At 33.8% G+C, this 18257-nt stretch overlaps 1 protein-coding gene across 6 annotated transcripts in view; it reads left to right on the forward strand.

Annotated features, from left to right (window-relative positions):
• pard3ab (par-3 family cell polarity regulator alpha, b) overlaps positions 1 to 18257 on the forward strand; it is a 104890-nt gene that overhangs the window by 20643 nt on the left and 65990 nt on the right. For all 6 annotated transcript variants that reach the window (XM_051862258.1, XM_051862289.1, XM_051862247.1 and 3 more), the window contains exons 2-5: positions 1778 to 1879; positions 12685 to 12868; positions 12981 to 13162; positions 16190 to 16333. In XM_051862258.1, coding sequence (XP_051718218.1) covers positions 1778 to 1879; positions 12685 to 12868; positions 12981 to 13162; positions 16190 to 16333 — 612 coding nt within the window. The remainder of the gene's footprint in view (positions 1 to 1777; positions 1880 to 12684; positions 12869 to 12980; positions 13163 to 16189; positions 16334 to 18257) is intronic.

The raw sequence follows: 18257 nt of genomic DNA on the forward strand, positions 1-18257 counted from the left end.
TGAAAACACTTTGCTCTCTGTTGGTGGAGACTGACGTTCCCTTGTTGGACTGCATGTTTGAGTTAGCGGACATGCGCTTTCTCTGTAAAGAGATTTTTATGAAGCTTTATTACCATTTTAACCGAGGGATTACATTACCAAAGCATTAATAAACATCACACACATATACACCCACGCAAACATTGTAAGGATGGTGTAAAGTAAGTTTGAATATCCGGTTGCTGTGTACATGTCTCTCCTCTTCGGATGCTCAATAAGACATGGACTCTCTAGTATCAGATACACTTACTTGTCTTTAACAGCACAATCCTCTCAGCTTACACACACGGGTCTTTCTGAGAGTGAACTTCTCATGTTACCGAACGCGTCCTCGTTTAGGACCGTTTGCTTCTGAGCTGAGAGGAAGAAAGGAATGAAGAGAAGGAGACAAAGGGTTTTTAGCCTGGTCTGGTCTCTTTTGTGTGTGGAGAAAGACAGATTGTGATGTTTAGAGATGTGGAAACATCACTTTTCTCTGCAGAAGAGACTCAGGGAGGAAAAGGGCTGGGCTAAGCAGGTAGAGTCAGCGCTGATTGGTTCATAACCTTGCTACGTTGTGACATCATGGCTTTCGATTGGCTAGCAAAATGAATCGATTGTAAATGTAGATTGTTTTGACTCTGTGATGAAATTGTATTTATGCTCTAATGATTTTTAAATGCATTTATTAGAGGTGCTTGTTGTTGTTGTTGTTTTTTAAACTCCTAAACTTATACTGTGTGTTTGTGCTACAGAGGTGCACTTCTTTCCTGAGCAAGTTTTGAGGTCAAACACATAATTTAAAGTTTCGTTCTCTTCTAGGAAAAAAAAAATTTACTCATCCAGCACTATGCAAATTTTTGCATAATAAATAGTATTATTTTTAATTGTATTAATTTGTATTATTTTTTTATTTTATTTTAATTTAAGTTATTATTATTATTACTATTATTATTGGGGATTATAATTGTCTCTCTGATGTTCTGGCCATTAGTTATATCAAATGCCTCATTTATAATATCAATAATATTCAAAATAGCAATAATATATTATATGAAATACTATCAATTTTACTATTGAAAATGATCTTATTATTGTTGTTATTATTTATATAAAGTATGATTTTATTAAATATTATATATGTATCATTACTTATTCATTCAATTAAGTAATATTTAATATAATAATTTATACAATTACATATATAAAATATTAGTAATTTTATTATTGCAAATTATTTATTTTATTATTATTAGTAGTAGTATTTATGCAAAATATGATTATATAAAATATTACTTATACATTTGATTATTTTTATTATTACCTTTTTTATTACAGGCCCCTGACTGGAAAGTATATTTCAGTTTTGATTGACAGATGTTGCTGTCCAATAGTACAGATCATGTTCTCTGTGACTTTGAACTTCAGTTGTTCTCTGTTGTCTGTCTCTGTGCTCTGATTGTGTGTGTGTGTGTGTGTGTGTGTGTGTCATGCAGAGTAGTAATGATGACCCGTGTGTGTGTGTGTTGTCCTGTCTGGGTGATGGTCTAGATTCAGGTGCATTATCCTGATTAGTTAAACCCTCATTATGTGTGTGTGCTCTTCCTCATTGATTAGAGTGTCCTGATGGTGCATGTGGGTGGGTGTGTGTGTGTGTTTAAGGTCCTGCTGAGGAATGAATACTTTCACTTAAGTTCAAGTAAAACAAAAGTTGAACATTTTCGTCCTCTCTCTCTCTCTCTCTCTCTCTCTCTCTCAGGGTGAAGAGTACTGGGTTCAGGTGTACCGACTGGAACACGGTGATGGAGGAATTCTGGACCTGGATGATGTTCTGTGTGATGTGGCTGATGACAAAGACAGAGTGAGACATGCATTCTCTCATTCAAACACACACTCACACACTGCTCGCATTCTCTTCTAAAACAGGCAGCGCTCCTGTGTGTTTGTGTGTGTTGGTTTAGTAGTATGTATTTTAGTTACAGGTATCAGATGACTCTTGTCTTCCGATAACCATGACCTAATTTGAGGACAGACTCACAAACACATCCACACACTGCTTTAAACTCCAGTGATTCTTTCTATTGAGTCATCACCAGGCCTGTATGGAATCTGTGCCTTCTGTGCCACAAATTTCCAATCTCCGTCATTCAGAAAATTCTACACATTTCCCTCCTTTTGTGTGTTTGTTTAATAAAAAAATGAGTTAACTTGCTATACCGATAGGAGTAAACTACTCAGTTCCATTTAACACATTTTACCATATTCAGACAGATTCCTTAGAATTCCACAGAATCCCGCAGATGAACTGATGCAAAAAAAAAAAAAAAAAAAAAAAAAAGGAAAATATGCGCAGATTCTATGTGGATTCATATTAGTTATTAGCCTGAGATATATATATATATATATATATATATATATATATATATATATATATATATATATATATATATATATATATATATATATATATAAAAATATCAATATCTATATATTTAATTTTGCATGCTCATTTCCACTATTGTTACATTTAGATTACATTAAAGGTAGTCCTGAGAAATGATAATAATTTAATAACACTGTTCTGTTGTAATATTTAGCAAAAATCTAAATAAATATTATTTTTTAGAATTGTACATTATAATGTTATGATGCCTAAATTCACTTACAACATTTAAATAAATTGATTGTAGTTTTTAGTGTTTTATTTTTATTTATTTATTTTTGACAAAATAGTGTAGAATATTAATTAAGGTTATTATTCAGTTATTATTATTATTAATATTATTGGGAGATTATAATTCTATTAATACTAGTCTCTATGATGTTCTGGATGTTTCCTACAACTTACAGTATATGGCATGGGTCCCTCAATAATATTTAAAAAAAACTAATAGTAAAATATATAATAAATAATAGCAGTAATTATAATTATTTATAAAATATTATTTAAAGCATTTAAAACAATTGATTGTAGATTCAAGTGTTTTATGTTAGTTTATTTTGACAAAATAATAATAAAAAACTATAGAATTTGAGTCAGTTATTGGCCACAACATGAAAATAATTATTGGCTTATTGGTATCGAGCAGAACTTTAATTTTAGTGCATCTCTAATTAGTAGTGCTGTTTATTCAATGTCTTTAAAATTAACAGCTGTGAAAATTTAATTAGCGAAATGATTAATGATTAAAATGGCAAGGAGGGATTTTGGTTCCTTGCTTTGTGTTTTTATGTGGATGTCTCAGTCTAGACTGCGGTAACTCTGCCCCCCTCTGGCCAAACACAGGCAGTGCGGTGTCTTTTCCGCATTTCGACATGTTGCTGACCCAGAACAGATGATATCGGCTTACCGAGGCCACAGACACTTTGCTAGAATGTAGTTGTGTGTTTGATGTGGTGGGTGTGTCTGGGTGTGTGTGTGTTATTTTAGTTCTGTGTGAAATAAAAGACACTTCACATCTGTGCCTGAAGGAGCGTGTGAGATCATACCACCAGTTATGCTTTACACATTTATAGCTGATAGCGTTTAGATTTACCATCACTTCTGTCAGCCAGTGTTTTCGTCACATATCCTTGTGTCACACAGATTGACTGAATGACTCAGACTGCACCTGCGGTCACAGGAAACACTGTCCACAAACAGGAAGTGCTACAATACTGCTTTAATGTGGCTTAGTGTGACTCATTCAACCTGCAATCACACAAAAGCACAGAAACTCACATGTATGTAAAACAGAAATGTGGACTGCCTTATATTAATGGTCCATAACCCTTTTTTTTTTTTATTTGTCTGTGGTAAACCAATGTGTATTTTCAGGCTAAGCGCACAGACATACACACTTTGAGCTTATAATCTTGTATTCTAAATTTACTTTTTTATTTTTATTTTTTATTTGTACATTAACTCTAGTTTTGTTTTCTTTAGCTTTTGCTCTGTGACTATTAGTTTCAGTTGTTTTGTTTTCAGACTGTTTATTCAATATTTTAGTTTTAGGATTTAGGAGTACTTTAGTAAGTTAACGCTTTTACATTTATTTATAAGTTATCCCTTAAAGTAAAATTAGTTCTTTTTATTATTTTTCTTCATGTTTTTGAGTCATTTAAAAAACTTATTTTTGTTTCAGTTTTTCCAATTACACTACTGTTCAAAAGTTTGGGGTCAGTAATGTTGTTTTCTTGTCTTTTCTTCTTTTTTTTAATTTTTTTTTTTAATGTAAATTAATACTTTTATTCAGCAAGGATGCATAAATTGATCAAAAGTGACAGTAAACATACAGTGTTACAAAAATGTTTCAAATAAACTTTCTATTCATAAAAAAAAAATCAAAAAAAAAATCCAGGAACAACAAAACAAAACACAAAAATATTAAGCAGCACATTTTTTCAACATTGATAATAATCATAAATTATTAATAAATAATAAATCATATTAATTATTAAAGAGATTATTTATTATAAATAATACATTATTTTAAAATATATTAAAAAATTGATAAATAATAAATCATATTAATTATTAAAGAAATTATAAATTATTAATAAATAATACATTATTTTAAAATATATTAAAAAATTGATAAATAATAAATCATATTAATTATTAAAGAAATTATAAATTATTAATAAATAATACATTATTTTAAAATATATTAAAATATAAAAATGAAATTGTAATATTTCACGATATTACTGTTTTTATTTTATTTTTGATTAATTCATGCTTGGTGAGCATAAGAGGCTTTGCTTTCAAAAGCATGCAAAACTTTTGTACAGACCCCAAACTTTTGAACAGTAGTTTTTTAAATGTTATATATTAATATAGTAATTAATTTTACTACAGAAAACGCACTCATTCCTCAGTTTTTGTGCATTAATGATGTAATTCCTGTGGGTGAATATTTCTTTTCTCTTTGAAACATATGCACCATGTTAAATTTTTATATTTGAAAAAAAAAGGAATATACGTTTATACATTTTATCTGACTAGACTGATAAGTGATTTTATCAAATTATCCTCATATTGGCATGATTTTTCAGTTTTGTGTCTATATTTCTTTGAAATTTTTTTTAAATTCTGGTGCAATGCCTTGCCTCATATATTTCATTTTGTAAGTGCATTACTCTAAACACATTTTGTTTTTTCAAACTGAATAACAAGTATATTCTTATATATTATAAAATTAATTTCTGTGTGAATCAAACTTTTTTTTTTAGGCCATCACAAAAAGAAAAACTCTGACTTATGCAGTTCTGCTAGAAGACAGTAGAGAGCGCCAAAGATTCAGCTGTAATTGCCTAGACATGCATCACACCTCTCTCTCTCTCTCTCTCTCTCTCTCTCTCTCTCTCTCTCTCTCTCTCTCTCTCTCTCTCTCTCTCTCTCTCTCTCTCTCTCTCTCTCTCTCTCTCTCTCTCTCCCTTCACTTTTTTTCAATCAACATTGCTTGTCTTAAAACAATGAAACTGCTAATGTTTGGCCCTCTGTCTGGTATTGAGCAGCACAAAAGCTCTTTTATGTCAGTGTTACTCTGCCCCCGTCTGTGATAACGTCCTCTATCCTCTCCTGGACAGGAAGCAGTCGCCCGTTATAAACAGGACGTTAAAGCATCTAAACGTGCTGCTTCTGGTCAGACGTGTACGTGTGGACGTCTTGTTTGTGTGGATGTTTTCCTCAATGCTTAAGGAAGTGTGTGAGTGGTGGCGTCTTAACAGGAAATGTCTGTGAATTGGTGCTGCATTCGCTTCTGACCACATGATCTGTGTATGTTAATGCAGAATGTAATGATTTTACCCTGCCTCCAGTGACCAGTGAATCGTTACATAGAGGTGTAATAATTTAAAGGGTTAGTTCACCCAAAAATGAAAATTCTTTAATTATTTACTCGTATTTCGTTCCAAACCCGTAAGTCCATCAAGTTCACCCTTTTGTTCATCTTCGAAACACAAATGAAGATATTTGAATGAAATCTGAGCGATTTCTGTCCCTCAATTAACAGTCCACGCAACTACCACTTTGATGCTTCAAAAAGGTCATAAAGAAATCATCAAAGTAATCCATATGATTTGAGCGGTTCAGTCCAAATTTTCTGAAGAGACACGATTTGCTTGATGTGTGAGAGCCAATGAGGGTTGTTTTCATGTTACGCAGCAAGTTTGAGCTTTCATACCGATTAGTTTTGTCATCTCTTTATGAATTTTTAAAGTAACATTTTAAAGTGGTAGTTGTCTGGACTGTCAATGGAGAGATTTCATTAAAACATCTTAATTTGTGTTTCGAAGATGAATGAAGTCTTACAGGTTTGGAACAACATGAGGGAGAGTAATTGATAACTTTTTATTTTTTTATTTTTTTTGGGTGAACTAACCCTTTAAGTTCAGTGAACTGGTGTGGCCGTCTCAAACACAAACATGTTTCCATTAGCAACAGGCCTCACGAGGGATTGAAGCAATGAGCCACAAGAGACTGTGTGTTTACAGGGACAGTGGGTTCACATGGGTTAGGGATGTGACTGCACAATAAGCAAAAAAAAAAAAAAAAAAATTCTTAAGGACCCCATCACATAAAAAATATGGCTTTTAGTCTATATCCACATTTGGGGCCATCTGTATGCCAACACTCTAAAATGCTGACAAAATGGCATGCGTTTAGTAGATATCCACTCATTTAAAATTTCTCTTCTGGGAAAATGGACAAAGAATATTAATGCCTAATCTGGCACACTAGAGCGAAACAAGTTTTGTCAAACAAAATGCTTTTTAGAATGAGAATATCCCCATTAAAATACCACTTCCACTGATGTTGCAAATCATGGTTTGTGGGTTTGTTCTCAGTGATGCTAGCTAAAATGTGTTATGCTAATATACATACTGTATATACACACGTTTAAAATAAAATATAAATTTAAGATAATTGTGATATATGTATGTGTATATATATGAATATTCACCATAACCCATGTAAAATACATGGTGATAACAATACAACAGATAAATGTTCAGTAAATAATTAACATTGTTAATCATTAATGAGCAATTCTGGTAACACTTTGCAGTATGTTTCAGTTTGTCAACAGTATTTAATGCATCAGGGATCATGACCTAACACTGAACTATTACACTTTTACAGCATTTATTAATGTAGACTGATGTTAATTTATAATTTGAAATGTTCAATGTTAATCCATTAAGTTGAAACATTCTTATATATAACATATATATATTAGGGGTGCAACAGTTCAGATTACTCATGGTTCGGTTTGTATCACGGTTTTAGGCTCACTGTTTCGGTACGGTTCGGTGTGTTGTTTTACATTTTATTAGCTACTTTATTCAATTTCTGTACCTGAAAACTGGATACATGAAAAACCTGAAAAGTTTTTTTTTTTATTTATCTTTGCTTTACTGTATTTATTTGTTCTGTTTGATTATTTGTTATTTTTTCTTTATTTTTATTTGACAGTAGTAATTTTTTACCTCAACATAGCACATACCGAACCGTACCGAAACCGTGAGCCTAAAACTGTGATACAAACCGAACCATGAGTAATCTGAACTGTTGCACCCCTAATATATATATCTTATATATAAGGATGTTTCAACTTAATGGATTAACATCGCACATTACAATTATAAATTAACATCAGTCGTGCCGAACCGAGTGTGCAAAACGGTACGGTTCGAAATATTTTATTTTATTTTTTTTTTTACCGAGAACCGTTTCACCCCTAAAATATATATATATATATATATATATATATATATATATATATATATATATATATATATATATATATATATATATATATATATATATATATATATATATATATATATATATATATATATATATATATTTATGTATAAGAATGTTAAAATTACGTTAGGTTCCTGTGACGGGTAGGTTTAGGTGGGGAAGGGCCATGCTATAGTGACTTTTAAGATTTTGTTAAACATTCTTATATATGACGTAAGATTTTGTCTTTGTGGGGTCTGACTAAAGGTGTGTGTGTGTGTGTGTGTGTGTGTGTGTGTGTGTGGTCCTGGTAAACCTTACATTGTGAGGACCAAATGTCCCCAAAAAGATAGCAATACCAGTAATTTTTTACCCTTTTTTTTTTTTTTTTTTTTTTTTTTTTTTTTTTTGGTCCCTATGAGGAAAACAGCTTATAAATCATACTAAATTATTTGGTCCCACTTTATATTAGGTGGGCTTAACTACTATTTACTTTCATCAAAAATAAGTACAGTGTTCTTATTGTGTTCATATTGTATTGCAAAACACTTTTGCTACTATTGAGGTGGGATGTGTGTAAGGTTAGGGACAGGTTTGGTGGTATGGGTAGGTTAAAGGGTTGGTTAAGGTGTAAGGGATGGATCAACAATGTAATTATAAATGTAATTACAGAAATTAATTACAGATGTAATTACATGCAGGTATTTTAAAAATATAACTACAATGTAAAAACATGTATGTACACAATAAGTGCATTGTATCAAATGATTAATTTAAATGTAAGTACGTAGTAGTTAAAGCCACCTAATATAAAGTGGGACCAATGATTTTTTCTGAAAATGTAAAATTCAGAAAGTTTTCTGTGAGGTTTGTGTTTAGGGTTAGGGGATAAAATATACAGTTTGTACAGTATAAAAATCATTATGGAAAGTCCCCATAAAACATGGAAACCCAACGTGTGTGTGTGTGTGTGTGTATTGGCTGTTTTTCAGTGGCTTTGAAAATTGTTCATCCAACCAGTTTTTACAGCCATAAGTGTCCAGCTGAAGATGAACTGTGCTCTCCTCTCCTTTGGTCGGGTTCAGACTCATATGGTCAGTTATGTGTAAACTAAGCTATAGGGCAGAGAGTGTGTCAGAGTGAGATGGGTTCAACAGATTGTGAAGCTCAAAGATCACAACCTTTTAAAGAGAGGAAATGAATATCCACACAGGAAGTATACAAATGTTCTCCTGGGAACTTCCTGTCAGCACACTTGGCGCACACAAACCTCTGTTGACCTCCAGTGTGTGTGGAAGATGTTTGTAAGATGTGATTTGGGTCAGTAAGTTCTTGTTGTTAGAGCCATTGTGAAACACATGAAGGGATTTCTCAACACTGCTGTTGCTCATCCAGCTGTAATGCTACTGTGTGTGTGTGTGTGTGTATCAGTAATACATGAGGTGTCATGTTTGTTTAGGTAACCAGTAAAGAATTACTCAACCCTATGAAGAACAACACTGCAGTGTTATTTGTAAAGTTAAAGTTCGTTAAGGTCTAGAGTATCTGAAGCCGCAAGAAAAAAAACACACACTACAGCTAAAGACATTCTTCATGTCTTCATGTTTTCCATCTCTCTTTTTCTTCTCTGCACTACCCTTTTGTTTCTAGAGTGGGGAAAATATCATATACTCATAAGTGTATGCATAGACCTCACAAAACCTTTGGGGACGTCCAGAGTGTCCTTGTTTGTATTTAAATAAAGTAAATAATGTGTTTAATTTTTAAAATGCACATTTTCTGTGGGTTTGTCTGTGATATTTATAATTAGCTGTATATAAGCCTATGATATGTCCCCATTTATATATGTAAATATATGTGTGTGTGTGTGTGTGTGTGTGAGAGAGAGAGAGAGAGAAAGCTGCTTTAGTGTTTAAGCCTCAAACATGCTGAGAGCAGAACTGTCTCATGGGAGTGTGTGTCACAGGTAAATAGGTTTCTATGGGCCGTTTCAGTGTGTGTGTGTGTCTTTGAACAATCACAGCTGAACCTCTGGCTGCACTAAGAAAATCTGCTGTGAAACACTGGAAGCCTCACTGCTGGTCATATAAAGCTAACAATGCAAAGCTATAAATACTGGTATATGTATAATGTACACACACTCAAATAGTTGCGTATATGCCCATTCTCATGAGTGCGTTTCCAGAAGCGTCATGTTTGAGATAATCCAGACCGTTCTTCTCAAAAAATGATATACAAAACAGACATTAACTCTCATTTTCTGACAGACATTAGCAATCATCTTAAAGAAATGCAGAAAGGTCACACACACACATTTTAGTGCTTGATTTCCCACATCCAAGATTGGATTGCAAAACATACTCACAAAAAGCCTCAAAGGGGGACCATCCCTGTGGATTCTGGGTAATGTGCCCTTCAGCAGCACTCCTGTGATTGGTCCAGACCACCATCAATCAGTCAAAGCCTCAAATGCACTGGGTGTGTCCAACCATTTCAACCCACCCACTGAACCAGTGCTGCAAGCATTATCATTCATGTTGACACACACACACACACACACACACAATTGAGACCAGATGTTCACTTTGTAGCTAAGATGTTTCCTTCTGTCCCAAATACTCCAGTGTCTTGAGGGACACAGTGATGAGAGTGTCCTGCTCTAAATGAGGACACCACACACATGCTGAAGCTCTCTTCAGACTTCAAGCTGCGTGACTCCTTGTGTTCAGGAATAATCAAGTTTTTATAAGCACTTCATTGTCAGAAGCCGGCGACCATGATTTTTGGTGTCTTTTATGATTGCTGGCACTGGTGAGATTGTATGATATGATGCCATTGAGATTTCGGGTAAAACCCACAGATGCATAATGTCCAGTTTCATTTCGAACTGCACATTATGCATCTTAGCTAAAGTGCTCATATTGGTTCTTAATGACAACATCATTGGAACAGTCACATTGATAAACATGTACGAGATTGTTTGTCTTACTCAGGGCTCAGTTTTTTTTTTTTTTTTGTTTTTTTTTTGTGTTGTTTTAAGTTTATGCTTACCAAGACTGCATTTATTTGAAATATTATTACAATTTGAAATAACTGTTTTCTATTTTAATATATTTTAAAATATAATTTATTCCTGTGATGGTAAAGCTGAATTTTCAGCTGCCATTACTCCAGTCTTTAATGTCACATGATCATTTTTTTATTTTAACATTCCAAGTTACTAACATAACTAACATTACAAATTAACATTAGTTGTCTGCGCCGATAGCCTCGTGGGCAGCGCGTCGACATATAGCACTGTTGCGCTTTGGGCGACCCGGTCATAATTTTATCATAATAAAAGGCAAAAACGCCAAAAATAACTCTTTTTTTAAAAAGTTAATATATTATGATCAAACATGAATAAGATTAACAAATGATTAAAAGATTATTTAATCTTGATTTTTTTTTTTTTTTTTTTTTTTTTTCATTATTAGTTCATGATACCAGATGCTTTAACTAATGTTATTGTAAATTGTTACCAACATTTTTTTTGTTCAGTAAACTCATTTCTTTACAAATAGAAACTTTATAACAATCTAGAAACTATATAGCAATAACACACTTTTGTTGGAAAATAATAGTATTTCATATGTCATTTTTGCAATTTTAGCCATACCTCATCCATGTTAACCAGCTAGACAACATTATTTTTGTGACAAATAAGCAGAATACGTCACAGAAAACCAAATGTTTAAGTTTGCAAGCAATAAAAATGAAAAAATGGATGTTAAACATCACTAGCTGCTTTTTTATTACCCTTCAAATTGCGCAAATTGAAAATGCGGCCAATGGAAATGCGTCATTTTCGCAAAAAACTCATACGGTCAAACCAAAATTTATTCAGATAGCTTGAACATTTCATTCATTAATACAGTTTATTCACTATAGTTTAAAAAAAAAGGGTAATAAAATATGACAAGATCTCAGAGTTAAACTGTGTCAGAAAAAAATAATCTTAATTATGTAAAATTAATTAAGCAAAACATGGTCAAGTCAAAGTGTCTGAATAATGTTTGGTTCCAATTTTTTTTATCAATTTTACTGGTAGTCCACTGTATGAAGAATTTTTGGGTATAATGTGTCACAGTTTACTTTATTTTGCTATCCTCACTTACATAAATGAACTATAGTGTCCTGCACCCACTAGTAAAAATATATCAAAAATATCTGAATACTTTTTGGTTTGACTGTATATCGTAACAAAGTTTTTACGCTCACATGAGGCAGTTTTTCAGGCAATTCGAAAGAAAGGAATATTTCTCAAGACTGCAATGGAAACAATTTTTTCGCATTTACAGGTCACCTGGCATATGCAAAAGTCGATCTTTCTTTAAAGATGGCACGGTATGTTTGGACAAAAGACGAGACAAAGTTCTTTATTAAAGTCATAAAAGACAGAAGAAATACTGGACTCTAAACAAAAAGGAAATGCCACAATTAATAAAGACCTTGAAGCAGAGGGAAGGAGAAACGCCCAGAAACACCTCATACATGGCCGCTCCCAAGCATAAGGGGCTTTCCTTGCCATTATTGCTTGAATAACACGCCTACGTCTCCTTTGATTAAAAATAATGGCTAGTGCAGTGGTTGCGATTTACTTAAACCTACTAACATAATTTGCCATGATTTTTCAGAATGACTTCTCGTGAGGAAAAAAAAAAACGTTTTAGTCGCATAACATCAGTTAATGGAAACGCTGTAATTTCGCAATAGTTTTTTATCGACATTTAGAAAATATCACAAAAGTTTTGCGCAAATCTTTAATGGAAACAAGTGACTGGCCTAAATTTCTCACACTGACTTTGGGGCAGAGGACAATCCTTATTGTTGAGCCTTATTACTTTTCACTCTCTTAAATGTTTCTCTTTCTGTCTCTGCGTTTCTCTTTGCAGTTGGTTGCGGTGTTTGACGAACAAGAGCCTCATGTCGGAGGTGACGGCACCAGTGCGAGTTCCACGGGCACACAGTCACCTGAGCTCTTCTCTGGAGAGCCGTCCACCTCCACCCCACTATCTGCCTTCCAGCCGTACCTGCCCCACAGTGAGATAGAGGTCACCACATCCACGCTTCGAACCAGTAAGAGACAGAAAAAGAATCTGATAATATAGTCTAAGTCTTTGAAACGTTGATATGTTCCGCTGCTGTGGAAGGCTTTTTATGTCACTCATTGATCTCTCCTTTCTCACAGACATGCCTTTGCATGTTCGTCGCAGTAGCGACCCGGCATTGTTGAACCTGACAGCGATGTCTTTCTCTGAGCCGAACACACAACCTGAAGAACCTTCCAGGAAAAACCCCACACGTTGGTCCACCACTGCTGGCTTCCTGAAACCACGTTTATCCACCGGCACCAACAGCCTGGAAAGAAAGGTATGAAGCAGCTGTGAAGCTCCAAACCTTTGTAGTGGAAGAACATGAATGAGTTAAGGCCTGTTCACACCAAGAATGATAACTTTAAAGATAGCTATATTAGAGTCCACACCAATGCACAATATCATCCTGTTTATTGTAGTGTTGTTCGATACGTATCGATACTGAAATATCTGAAACGGTTCCAATACTCCTTTTCTGCAGTATCGATATACAGATACCCGCCTCCTCTCACTCACTTGTCTCATTCACTGTGGTTGAAGTGTTGGTGTTAGTTAGATCCTAAATTTTGGTGCAGGGCTGTGGGTATTGCGCATAATTTTACTCATTCCTGCAGGTTTCGCGCGCACCACTGATCAATATAAGTGGCACGCACAGAGCCGCCTCTCAAACAGCTCGCGAGTACCAAATTGAGCTCTTTTTTGTGGCTTATTGTGCTTAAACGGTCAAATACACAAAAGGATTTCAAAATGCCTGTCTTGGAGAGTATTCAGGTGAACAGTCAGTTTTGGAACGTTAATAGTTGAGAAAGAAAACATGTTGTGTAACCATATATTGGATCCGTGCATTAGCTCTTAAAGTGACAGCAGTCTAATAACCCTCTAAATCACTCACTGCTCTTGACTGAATAACTTTAATTGTAAGCATTAATCTATTTAATTTTTACAATGAAGACTATCCAGTGTTATGTTTATTTGATTACTTTATTAAATTTCAAAAGTATTTGTTACCTGAATACTACTGTTATACCCACCTGAAAAACTTTATTTGTTAATTTAATTTGTCCCTTTATTCTATTGTATTTATTTATGCTTTCATTTTTAATTTGTATATTTGTTCTTATTTTATTACTGACAGTTTACTTTAGTTCAAAGTTTCAAAGCCTCCCTGTGCTTTGTGTAAGCTATTGCAACAAAATTACTCAAATTATCAAAGAATTATGAGATGATAATGAAAATATCTATATGACCGTTTTCCCCGTGGTATCGAAAATAGTATCAAATATCGATGTTTTTCAAGGTATCGTATTGAAATGAGAAATTCCAGTATCGTGACAACACTAGTTTATTGTAAACACACGCTACAGTAATGTCGTCTGCTGCTTTAAATGCTTGAGCTCTTTGAAGCAGGATGGATTCTGATTGGCTGTCAATGTTTTTATCATTCATTAGCTGAAAAAAAAAAAATCATTTGATTTCAAATGATGTCTGTGCGTTACCTTTACAGTTGTGGTGTAGACTCTGCTATTCTTTTATGCCCTTGTTGTGAACAGGTGATATTTCTTCAAAATATATTCCAGAAAAAAACGTTAGGTAAATGAAGGTATAATATTTTGGGTAAAATATCTCTTTAATGCCCATCACTGATGCTTATTAGTTCACACAAAGGTTATCGAGATATTTAGAGGTAGTAAGTGCTAATTGGCTGGATGAATTTACTCTCAGAGCTGTTATGCGGTATTGCTGCTTTGGAGGCCATTGGGTTCCTGCTGGTGTCGTTTCTCAGATCATATCAGATAAATCTGTCATCTTTAGTGGCAGAGGTCACATCACCCTTTATGACACCTCTATGAATATTTACTGTCATTTCTGTAGGGTTCACAACCTTACGTCTCACAAACAGAAAGAGCTCTATAAAACAAGCCATGTGACTGCAGAGAATGTTGTGCTGCTGTTTGTGTTAAATTTATTGTGTGCGTGTGTGAGTTCATTTAATGTGTTTGCTGATGTGACCATCATTTCTCTGTCTTCTCTCCTTCTAGCAGAGTAATGCTTATGTCAATGCTAGTCATAAAACTCTCAAGACAATGAGTTATGGATTTCACTCGCTCACACACTCTCCCTCTCATCTCAGTTATTCCTTTGCAGTGTTAGGCTTTGATTTAGAGCCTTTTCTTCTTATCTGTCAGTGCAGTACCAAAAAAAAAAATTTGTGCATACATGGCAGTTTACTGGTTGATTCAATTGTAATCTCTTCCATGTATATGTGTATTATTATTATTATTATTATTATTATTATTAGGGCTGGATAATAAATATAGATTTTTTTCAATTTTAATCGATTCTCATTTTTAAAAAATGATATTGATTCTTAAATCCCAAGAATCGATTAGTCTATCCTGTTTTCAGTTGATGAATGAACGGGAACATTGTAGCGCTCCTCCGGCCTCCCGTCCAATAAATCTAAAAATAAGCTTTGTGCATTGTTACTTTTGATATGAAACAAAGTCTCAGATTTCAAATTCTGTCCATTTTATTACGAAATAAATAAATAAAAAACCTTTTTGGCTCTGTTTAATGTGGCATGACAGATCACTGAACACTGAAATAAATATGAATGAACATCTGAAGGTGTTAAAAGATAAGAGTACAACTTACCAGAATCCATATCATGTCTCATGGTTGCTGAATCAGTGTTTTAACTGCTGAAAGACGTCAATAAAACAGCTTGCAATATGTCACGTAACATATTTACCTCAGGAAAACCATATTCAGTGACCATAAACTCGTTAGTCATAGTCAGCTAGAAAACTCTAGAGAGGAGCATTTTGCTAAATATATGCACTATATTACATTCTTTATAATTGTAATATTCCCAATATTTAAAGCATGAATAAATCTGTCAAGTTTTTATGACAGCCACCATTTAAATGTTTATATTTCAAAAAACCAATTGGAGTAGAAATATAATTATGTAATATTTGGTAATGTAGTACTAACTGACTCCCATGTATAGTTTACAGCGTTAGCTGAGTTTTTTATTTTTGGAAAATTTGCCATGTACTGTACCTGATATATATTCAAAACAATCAATATTGAATCGAATCGCAAGCTTGTGAATCAAAAACAAATCTAATCGTGAAATTTGTGTCAATACCCAGCCCTAATTATTATTATTATTATTATTATTACTATTACTTTACAACAGTTTACTGAGTAGGGAATAAACAGGGAGCTATGAATATGATATAATTCTTGCTAATTAATTTTTCCATCTATCTTTCCCTCTCTGTCACTCTGTCTTCAGGGCCGAGGTGTCGACACATATCGTAGTCTTCCTCGTGATGCAGGGCAGTGGTCCAATCAGAAAGAGTTTCAGCGTGAAAAGGCCCGTTCCTCACTCAGCGCCAATCATCCCATGGTGGACTGCTGGCTGGAGCGACAAGAACAGGTTGGGACAGTAATGATCCACATTCCTATATATCATAAAATTATTTTTTAAAAAATTATATTTTGCTATTTAAGTAAGGCTGCAAGATTTGGGAAGAAAATCTAATTATGATTTTTCTGATAAATATTCAAAATGCGCTTAAAAAAACTCCAGGTTTGCTCTGCTTGTTTGTAAGGCTGCACAATTTGGCCCCAAAAATTATGATGTTAGTATGACTATAAAATAATAACTCTTTGAAACATGCATCTCATTTATTTATTTAATTCAGATCTCGGCCTTTACAATTTGATAATCATACTAAGTCATATCGCGATTTCAGTTTTATTTTGATTAATTGTGCAGCCTCAGTTTTAAAGGTCATGTTGTTTCTACATTCTAGCCTACATTCGTCGAAAACCCAAAGAGCATTAATTGCAACCAGGCTTTAAAAATTAACAAACTTCCACAAATATTTGACTTCAGATCGAAGTCAGATGTCAGTGGTGCCTATTGGGAGATCAGGGTAGGGTTGCACCAGCAGTTCGTAAGTTCTTTTTTGAATTGGAATGTAAAGTCCACACTAGAGGCTTAGTAATTACTAGCTACTAACTAACTCTTTATTCGGTTGCACCATTTGTTCATAAGGCAGAACGTAGCTAGTAGGTTGTAAGCTCTCTGTAAAGTAGCGCATAGTCGCGTAATATGATGTTTACCCTCAATGATCTAACAGTTTATCCTTCATTCTAATTTATTTTGCCTCACATAACTAACGGTAAAAATATGTTTCCATTAAATAAAATACTACTTAATCATGAATAACATAAGTGTTTTTATATGCAAATAACATTCAGAAACGGTATTTGAAACGATATAAGGATCGATCAATAAACACTGATACAAAAAAAAAAACAAGAAATGACATTTGATTTATGACTGATTTTATTTGGCATTATTATTTGGCATGCACAACACAGAGCGATGGGATCAATGCACACAGCGGCGCACTGTTTAGGACGGGTTCGTGTTGAAGAGCCTGCTAACAAAGTAATCTTTTCACATAATGTTCTCTCTCTTAAAATGTAAGCGAGTGTTAATGTCAGCATTATCATACATTTCTAAACAATTGAAGTTTGTCAGGTAAAACAAGAAATATTTAGTTTATACATAGAGTTATGCTTCAACTCAAGTTTAATGGTCCAACACAAAAATATTTAGTAGTGCGTAAGTTGTAACTTAGTGCCCATTAATGTCAAAACAAGGCTCTGTTGTAACTTAAGCACAGCTGGTGCAACGGGCCCCAGATACTTGGGTAGGCCAGCCATGGTTAGGTAATCAGTGGAAAGCATGATAGATCCAATTATTGCAAAACACCAGAGAAAATAACAGTAAAATGTGTGAAAGTTCAGCAGTTTCTGGCTGTGTGTGGTGCCTGCTGCTTTCCATATTCTTCAGAAAGTCCCAGTGTTGAGAAAGAACGACTTAATCATGTCCAAATTTTTAAGTTTTTGTGGCACATTTCAGCACGGATTGTTTCATGAATCTGTCACAATGCAATCCAGACTTTGTAAAGAGGCTCTTATTAAAGGATAGGGGGTTAAAAACTATATTGGACTTGACCGCAAAACCACAGTCCGTATCTTTGCAGATTAAAGCGGTGTTGTTCACTTCATATGGGAAGGGACTGTTTCTTAAAGGCAAAAAGCACACGGATTCTTGAAGTGGGACAAAAAATGTCAAAAATATTTTTGTTTTTCATTTCCACAGGTAATCAGAGGTGATCACTAGGATGTTCTTAACAAAAGTGCACCATTACATTGATTTTCTGTGTATCAAACTTCTGACATGATGGCGCTCAAAACTTCATATACACTATTGAAAAGTTTGGGGTCAATCATTTTTTATTTATTTTTTTTTTTTGAAAATGTATTCTGCATGATGCATTAAA

The sequence above is a fragment of the Ctenopharyngodon idella genome, chromosome 2, assembly GCF_019924925.1.
Source record: "Ctenopharyngodon idella isolate HZGC_01 chromosome 2, HZGC01, whole genome shotgun sequence".
Taxonomy (NCBI): Eukaryota; Metazoa; Chordata; class Actinopteri; order Cypriniformes; family Xenocyprididae; genus Ctenopharyngodon; species Ctenopharyngodon idella.